General features: G+C 40.2%; 1 protein-coding gene across 1 annotated transcript; it reads right to left on the bottom strand.

Moving 5' to 3' along the window:
* Window positions 1–4,118: 4,118 nt before the first annotated feature.
* LOC113018763 (transmembrane protein 272-like) lies at window positions 4,119–7,060 on the bottom strand. Its single transcript, XM_026162123.1, has 5 exons — window positions 7,024–7,060; window positions 6,680–6,750; window positions 6,543–6,593; window positions 6,228–6,392; window positions 4,119–4,732 (listed from the first exon to the last, which is right to left on the bottom strand). The coding sequence occupies exons 2-5, from the start codon at window positions 6,726–6,728 to the stop codon at window positions 4,518–4,520; spliced, it is 480 nt and encodes a 159-aa protein (XP_026017908.1). The 5' UTR covers window positions 6,729–6,750; window positions 7,024–7,060; the 3' UTR covers window positions 4,119–4,517.
* Between the last annotated feature and the right edge of the window lie 1,863 nt (window positions 7,061–8,923).

Below are 8,923 nucleotides of genomic sequence, written 5' to 3'. Positions count from 1 at the left end.
TTATAGAGTCCTGAACCTATGGGGCACAAAAATAAATAAAACTAAAACACAGCATCTGAAATATTATTTAATTTTTCAATTATTTTTGTGACACGTCTTGATGCATGCTCAGTCATCCAGGTAAAAAAAATCCCAAAAGGTTGATTCTGTTTATCTGGACGTAGTGTTTTCAGTGGGAGAAACGTTTCCTCACTCATCCAAGTGACTTCTTCATTCTCAGCTGACTGCAGGTTTCCCCAGCCTACAGGGTGGGCCATTTATATGGATACACCATAATAACATGGGAATGGTTGGTGATATTAAAGTCCTGTTTGTGGCACATTAGTATATGTGAGGGGGCAAACTCCTCAAGATGGGTGGTGACCATGGTGACCATTTAGAAGTCGGCCATCTTGGATACAACTTTTGTTTTTTCAATAGGAAGAGGGCCATGTGACACATCAAACTTATTGGTAATGTCACAAGAAAAACAATGGTGTGCTTGGTTTCAACGTAACTTTATTCTTTCATGACTTATTTACAAGTTTCTCTTTGTTCTCAGCCATTAACATGTCGAAGAGGTTAACACGTGAGGAGCGGATTGAAATTGTGGTGATATCTGGTGAACACAGTAACCGGGTCATTGCAGCAGATTTCAATGCAAGACTCTCTACGAGACCACCCATCTCCCATGCTACAGTTAGCAAACTGCTTGCTAAGTTTCGTGAAACTGGTTCAGTGTTGGATTTGCCAAAATGTGGACGCAAGAAAACTGTCACTAATGAAGAAACATCAGCAGCTGTCCTAGCTTCATTCAGCAAGAGCCCACAGCGTAGCACTCGCCGCGTGTTACTGGAGAGTGGCATTAGTCGAACATCCCTTCGGCGGATATTAGCTACTCACAAATGGCACCCTTACAAACTCCAGCTACTGCAGCATCTCAACGAGGATGACCCAGATCGGCGCACAGAATTTGCAGAACGGGCAAAACAAAAACTGGAACAGGACCCTCAGTTCACGCAGAAGATTTTGTTCAGTGATGAGGCAAACTTTTATGTGAAGTTAACTAACACAACCACCGCTATTGGTCTGACACTAACCCACATTGGATGGGTCCCTCCAAGACTGTTGGACCAACAAAAGTGATGGTTTGGTGTGGTATATGGGGTACAACGATAGTGGGTCCATTCGTCATCAATGGAAACCTCAAGGCGACTGGATATTTGAAATTGCTACATGATGATGTGTTTCCCTCTGTATGCACTGAAGCTGGCACGTTCCCTGAGTTTTTCCAGCAAGATGGTGCACCACCACATTATGGGTGCCAGGTCCGAGCATTCCTAGCTGAACAGTTTCCTGGAAAGTGGATTGGTCGTCGTGGGCCAGTTGAATGGCCCCCAAGGTCTCCCAATCTGACCCCCTTAGACTTTTATCTTTGGGGTCATCTGAAGGCAATTGTCTATGGTGTGAAGATACGAGATGTGCAGCACCTGAAACTACGGATACTGGATGCCTGTGCTGGCATTTCTCCTGCGGTGTTGCTATCAGTGTGTGAAGAGTGGGAGAAGAGGGTTGCATTGACAATCCAACACAATGGGCAGCACATTGAACACATTTTATAAGTGGTCAGAAACTTGTAAATAACTCATGACAGAATAAAGTTACGTTGAAACCAAGCACACCATTGTTTTTCTTGTGACATTACCAATAAGTTTGATGTGTCACATGGCCCTCTTCCTATTGAAAAAACAAAGTTGTATCCAAGATGGCCGACTTCTAAATGGCCACCATGATCAATGTGCCACAAACAGGACTTTAATATCACCAACCATTCCCATGTTATTACGGTGTATCCATATAAATGGCCCACCCTGTACATTTGCATAATGACTGAAACTAGCACCACTGAATAAACAATGGGCTGGGAGCTCAGTTCCTTGCTCCATTGGGAACAACCTCTGGTGATGCGGATGGCACAACACAGAAGAGCTACCTCGTCAGGCCAGGACTCTGCAGTCTATTTACACCTACAGGCCAGTGGACACTCTTTCAATGATGAGGATGTACACATCCTGGACAGGGAGGAACGCTGGTTTGAGCGCAGAGTGAAGGAGGCCATTTACGTGAAAAGGGAAAGACCATCTCTGAATTGAGGAGGGGGCTTAAGGGTACATCTTTCGCCATCTTACAATGCTATGATTGCAGCCATCCCCCAACTCTCTGTGAATGGTACTCATGGCCATTGATCAGTGGGCTTTGGTCAATGATCATGATATTAATGATCAAGGAACTGACCTCCCAGCCCAGTGTTCCTTCAGTGGGCTGGTTTCAGTCATTATGCAAATGTACTGTTTATAAGATTGGGGAAACCTGCAGTCAGCTGACAATGAAGAAGTCACTTGGATGAGTGACGAAACGTTTCTCCAACTGAAAACGCTACGTCCAGATGAACAGAATCAACCTTTTGGGATTTTTGTGACACATAAAAATACATTCGCATGAATCTGATCTGAACATTGCAATAACAATATCTCTTACTTACCAAGTATTCCTTGAGCAACAAATGTGAAGGAGAAAATGATCAAGGTACATCCTGGAGGCAGATACAGCGCTTTGTCAGTCACAAATCGCAGTGTGCACCATCTACACATGTGCAAAGATTTTCAACTCTCTCACCTATTACTATGTTTCGAAGTCCACACACGGATTGTGGTCTCTGACTCCCTGGCATGATAACTATTAGTCGAACCTACAAAGACACAAAGATAGCCACGAGATAACCTCCAGCTGTTAATATTTGTCTGTCTGTCAATGTTTTTCCATCTTTTTAAACCAGGCACTGAATTTTATCGTTTACAATTTAAGGAAATGCCCATGAACTTCCTTTCCTGTGTTAAAATAATTAGCAAATTAAAGTGTATTATGTGAAAGCATTAAATAGATTATTACAGACCGACCTGTTTGTGTGTCTGACCGGACACATTTGAAGATACAGAAAAGGACTGTTGCAAGTACGTGGCCACATAAACAGCAATGTGCGCATGATATTGTTTCAACTTCCTCTTACACTGTCTCACTTTAACGCCTGTTCTCTTTTTGCCTGCCCATCCCATTACAGTTATATCATGTAATCATAAGTAAGTACAGCCATTTCCATGGTAATTAAACATGTGAATCACTTTTACATAAAGAAAATTAACAATAAAAAAAATATCTGTTTTCTGTTTTCGTTTATTTTCTTGTTTGTTTTTGTATATTTAAGGAAATGTGGGGTAAAGCTCAGGGTTTGCAGAAAATTCACTGTATCCTTTTTCCAGTGTTAGTTTTCAGTTTTCCGAAGGTCTCTTTTGTGTTCACAGATCAGAGCACAAACGTAAACACCTCTGTTGAAGAAAACCCCAGAATCTTATGAGAGTAGGCCATGGTTCTTCTTTTCTAACTGACAGTTTTACTCCCAGAAGAGGTTTCCATCAGCCTCCCCTCGTATTCGCATAAACATTGTTGTAGACAGAGTATAAGTGCACTTCCTGTGCCGGACGAGGTCTTTCTGCTTCTTGTGAAATACACGCCCTGTTCTCAGTTCCAACACCACTCTCTTTTATTTTTAATAATTTAATTTCACTGATGGTTGAGTGTAGAAAAAAAATCATGTCAAAAGGCAAAATAGGATATATATTAATAATGCAAAGAAAATGAATAATGTTGAGAAAATTTGTTATTCGAGATTCAGTCATAACAATTATTTACTGCATGATGTAGAGGCATTAGGGGGACATCTAGTGGCCTCAAATATTACTGCAGGCGATTCCTTGCCCCACAGGGTAGAAGTGTGTTTTCTCATAGAGCATAGAGCAAAGCAAAAATAAAATAAAATAAAATAAAATAAAATAAAATAAAAAAGGGGTGTTTGTAATGTAATAGTGCTCTGGTGTTAACTTACAAACTAGCGGAGGTACAAGAGAAGTTTGAAGCAGCTTAAATCTACACCACACATCAATGATCAAAGCTGCTGTCTCAAAACAACAAGAACCAATCAACAACAGGTTGTCCTGTTGTCCTAACCCATTTTATTTATTTATTTACTTACAATTAAAAAGAAGAAGAAGAAGAAAGAAACAGCATGGATATTGGAAAATAAATAAAATCACACATTTAATAAAACAAAATATATTCGTTTGTTAAACAGGGAAGATCATGATCATTTATTCTGCTATGATGAGTCATCTGTATGACTTGTTAATAGTAAGATTTCTCTAACAAAAGATCAAAAACTGCATGTTGCTGTATTAACCAACATTAAATGTATTATGTTCTGTATATAAGCACACATGAAAATATTTGTATAATATTTGGTTTGTTGTTTGCTTGTGATTTTATTACAGCCAGCATCATTATTATTATTAGTATATGTCCATTATAGTTTGATATATTTGATATGATATATATTATTGTGAAACCATTTTAATCTGTTTCATCAGTATTGGTCCACTGGTCTAAGAGGAGTTGGGGAACACACAAACGTACACACATTCATATGATTAGCTCCACAGCAGTGGCCGATCCTCATCATCGTAAACCATCTGGTTGGTGCAGAGAGCAAAAAAATAAGTGAAAACATAAACACCTGTCAGGACGTAGGTCAGGGTGATGCAACAAAATGCAGACAGGTAGAGCGTCTTGTTGCAGTAGTGATCGGTTTCTGTAGCGTTCTTGTTGTAGTCGGGTTCATAGATGGAGTAGACGATTATGCTACCTGGAAAAATGTAAATAAGATCTCAGAAAATAAGGTCTGATCATGCTTGGCAACAACAAACATTGCTGTAATGCATTTATTCTTGTTAGTTCTAGTTTAATTTTTTAAGAAATACATTTCATTTTTCACAAAAAAAAAAAAAAATCCTGCTCATTCTTGTGTCTTTCTTTAATACCAACTTCCAGCTTTAGATTTTTATTCCACTGAAGTTGATTTACATCATTAACACTTTTAAATAATGCTGATTCGTTTTATATTCTGCTTCTTGCAGCCTCTCAGTTCATCCTTTGTCTGCAACTAGAGGTTTTGATTCAAATTCAAATAACTGTATTGATCCCAAAACGGCAATTTGTTCACAGCTTACAAACGCTCCCTACTCACATGGTCAAACTCACACAACCTATACTCTTTAAAGACCCAACACAAGCACTGTTACCGATATCAGATAACAGACAATGAGGTTCAGGGGGAAATCAAATATTAAAAATAAATAATTAGAATAACAGGGTCACATGTATGTCTTTGGCTCCTCTTGTTCTAAAACAATTTCCTCTGATTGGCTACCTCTCATAAACTGACAGTTTGAACTGTAGGTGGCGTGTTTTTGCTGTACAGAGCCAACAGTAGAAAAAATCATAAAGTGAGCATTTAGAGCAGTTTGGAGGATGAAGTGTGTTAAATATCAACACTTTAATGCCTCTGAGATCTTTTGATTCCTCGGAGGCAGCCGATGGAAGACAAAACACTGCTCAGCAGACCATTTAACACTTTAATTCTCTTTCACAATACTTCTAGAAGAGACATGCTTCCTGCATGACACGTTGCCGCGGATCTCAAATTGGTGGTGTGCCCCTAACAGTTTTATTATCAGCTCTCTCACTTTAGTCTAAACAACAGTGTCTCAGTAACTTTCCAGTAGAGATGGTCCCCTGTAATCTACTTTTTCCCAGGCAAGCGTGAGCGAGAGTCTGCATAGTCTAATGCCTTTATTTTTCAGGGCTGTGTCCACTTAATACTACACTATATGACTTTATAACACTTATTAATAAAAAGCATAGCATTATTGCAAATTCTTTAATCCCAACAAGTGACAGGCTTACATTTTCAGCAAGCACAGGGCAATAATGGTATCATTTTTCAAAAATAATTTAGCTTTAAGTTTTGTTTTTGGTCTAATTTCAGTCACGAGAAGCTGCACTTGGCCTTTGAAAAATACAGCATTTGTCACCACCATGTTGCTAATCACATCAGGTATGTACTGCAGTGCCTGGCTGTGTATTACAACAGCAACCTTCACTGTTAAGAAGCTGAATATAACTTCAAGCTTACTGCCACAATCTGACGATACACACTTTGTGGAGTTATACTTGTGGACCCAAAAGTAGAAGCGTGGAACAAAACTTGATTTTATCAGAAAGTGAGCTGTTTAATAAGGCTGCTCAAAACAAAGTTCCTCAAAATGCTGGGTCAAGTGATCCAGAACCAGGATACTTACCGATGATGAATATGGCAAAATCGAGGATGAAGAACAGACAGTCGAAGAAAATATTGCACCTGTTCAAAAACCGGCTCAATCCCCACAAGACAGGTATGAATCCACAAAAAACCAGAATGACGGGAATGGAGGGCGCCCTTGGACAGTCATTAAAGTACACACATCCTACAGAGCACAAGCATGAAAATGAAGACAACTGTCAAGTCGTTGTTGCATAGTTCTTGTTATCTGATTTTTCAAATTTTCCTTCCAACACATAAAATGAATATACCGGGTAGATGAATTCAGTCTGAATAAAGAGCCACTCACACTTACCAACTATCGCTTGAACATTAAACAGGATGAAGAAAATCACAGAGATACACCCTGAAGGAAGGCAGACATGGTTTCAGTTACAAATGACACACAGCAGCTGCAGATGTGTGCAAAACTGTTCAAAATCACTTTCTTACTTATTACTCGAGGTATCCAAGTGTGTTGAGGTCTATCGCTCTCTGGCATTGTGACTAGTTAGAAATGAAACCTACAGAGACACAAAGGAAGCTGTGAGACGAGCTCAGGTTGCCTTTAACTGTCAGGCAAATGACAAATGAACAGAGAAACAAGGCAGATCACAAACAGTGTTCACAAGTCTGTGAAAGAGAAATAATATGTGCCAAACCCAACATGTAATATCAAAAAGAAGAAGAAGAAAGATTTAAACTTTGTTTGTTTCATGTACTATACAAATAAAACAGATGTATTATATGACAGCAATAAAAAGCGTGTTAGTTTAAATAGTTTGTTGCAGCCCTACCTGCCTGTGTGTCTTGTTTGAAGGGCACGAAGAGAATGTTTGCACGAGAACTTGGTAACGTGTTCACACATGAATGTGTTGTTGTTGTCTGAACCTCCTGTTACAGAGTCTCATTGTGCTGGGAGAACTTGCCATGAGGATTCACAAGCCATTTACTCAGATAATCGTTTGTATAACAGTGATATTACCACAAATAAAAACTACAAAGCACTTTTTTAAAAAGTTCCCATTCTTTGACTTCACTCTGATGGCAGCCTCAGCTCCTCTTCATCACTGAATGATAGAAATGTTGAGCTATCCTGTAGAAGAGAGGTTCTACTGGGCACCAAGGTTCCCATAGTGGTTCCCAAGTAACCCAAGGTGTGTGTGTGTGTGTGTGTGTGTGTGTGTGTGTGTGTGTGTGTGTGTGTGTATTCACATGTATGCTTGCTTGCTTGCAAATGTGACATGTGACAAACTCAGTTATTTACACTAATTGTTGTCTCTCCTATTAGTTTCGAATGATTGGATATTTTTGTCCAGCAAAACGAAGAGTGTAGAAATGTTGAATAAAACACACAAAATGCCAACAGACTCAATAAACTGATTTGTAAGGCCAGTAATGTTGTGGGGATGGAGCTGGACTCCCTCAAGGTGGTGTCGGAGAGGCGGATGCTGTCCAAGATAAAGACAATATTGGATAACACCTCCCACCCACTCCATGACATGCTGGTCAGTCACAGGAGCACGTTCAGTGAGAGACTGAGATTACCGAAAAGCACCACTGAACGACACAGGAAATCTTTCCTGCCTGTGGCCATCTCCCTGTACAACGCATCCACTTAACACACTGTTTACTGCAACAACTACACACATTTCTTTTCCAGTATTTATTAATGAGTGACTTATGTATGTATATATATATATATACATATTAGGGGTGCAACGATATTCGTATCGATATTGAACCGTTCGATACAGTGCTTTCGGTTCGGTACGCATATGTATCGAACAATACAACATTTGTAATTTATTTTATCAACTTTCCTTCTGACGATGCTGTCTGTGTTGAGCGCTCAGTGAATCTGTGTTCGACTACTCCGCCTAGGCTGCACTGTCGAGCGCAGATCCACTGAGCGCTCAACACAGACAGCATAGTCAGGAGGAAGAGCGCAGGGCAAGCTAGCGAGACAGAAGTTAAGCTCTCCTTTTAACATGGACCTCCCCCACCCTCATTCAGATCTGGCGTTTGGAATTATTTTGGTTTTCATGTGACGTATGACCCTGAAGGTAAGCAAGTCATGGACTAAAGTAAAACAGTATGTTGGATGTGCCATGCAATGCTCAATTACATGGGTGGGAACTAGTGTGTTAGCGCAGTTAGCTCGTTAACGTGTTGGCCGTCTAGCCCCATGCACGGAGCGATCGGCGGTAGCTCGTTAACGGAGATTTTCCGTGTTGTGGCGTTAAGGTCATTTCAACGAGATTAACCTGAAAGCACTAGTGGGAACACAACGAATATGACTGCACATTTACGCCGACATCATCCTAGTGCAAAGACAAGTGGAAGCAGACAAAAAAAGCAAGCATGCTACTAACTTTAGCCAAGTCATTTAGACAGCTGTTAGCACATGATTCTCCTTATGCTGCTGAGAATATAGCCCAGAAGAAGCTTTTATTTTGGAAAGAGCCATTTCTCTGTAATAAACTCTCTTTTCCAAAGATGAGTGATTCCTCAATCAGATACAGGGCTCGCAATATCGCTAGCCCGACGTCCCGGAGCTAGCGATTTTTTCAGTCGGGCTACCAAAATCTATCTCTGCCCTGCCCGTCGGGCTATTGTAGGAAAAATATATGTCAATGCTTTTGCATTCTTTCAGAAATGTAGCTGGGTAATTATGTCATTGGCATCGGTGAGCCA

The sequence above is a fragment of the Astatotilapia calliptera genome, chromosome 3, assembly GCF_900246225.1.
Source record: "Astatotilapia calliptera chromosome 3, fAstCal1.2, whole genome shotgun sequence".
Classification (NCBI taxonomy): Eukaryota; Metazoa; Chordata; class Actinopteri; order Cichliformes; family Cichlidae; genus Astatotilapia; species Astatotilapia calliptera.
The sequence above is the reverse complement of the archived record's forward strand: the minus strand, read 5'-3'. Positions and strand labels throughout refer to the sequence as shown.

Excerpts from the sequence above, each read along its gene's own strand:
- LOC113018763 (XM_026162123.1), bottom strand. The coding sequence starts at position 6,728 with ATGCCAGAGAGCGATAGACCTCAACACACTTGGATACCTCGAGTAATA. Across the intron at positions 6,393-6,542 it reads TAATGTTCAAGCGATAGTTG|GATGTGTGTACTTTAATGAC; the intron begins GTAAGTGTGAGT and ends TGTGCTCTGTAG. Across the intron at positions 4,733-6,227 it reads TTTTGCCATATTCATCATCG|GTAGCATAATCGTCTACTCC; the intron begins GTAAGTATCCTG and ends ACATTTTTCCAG.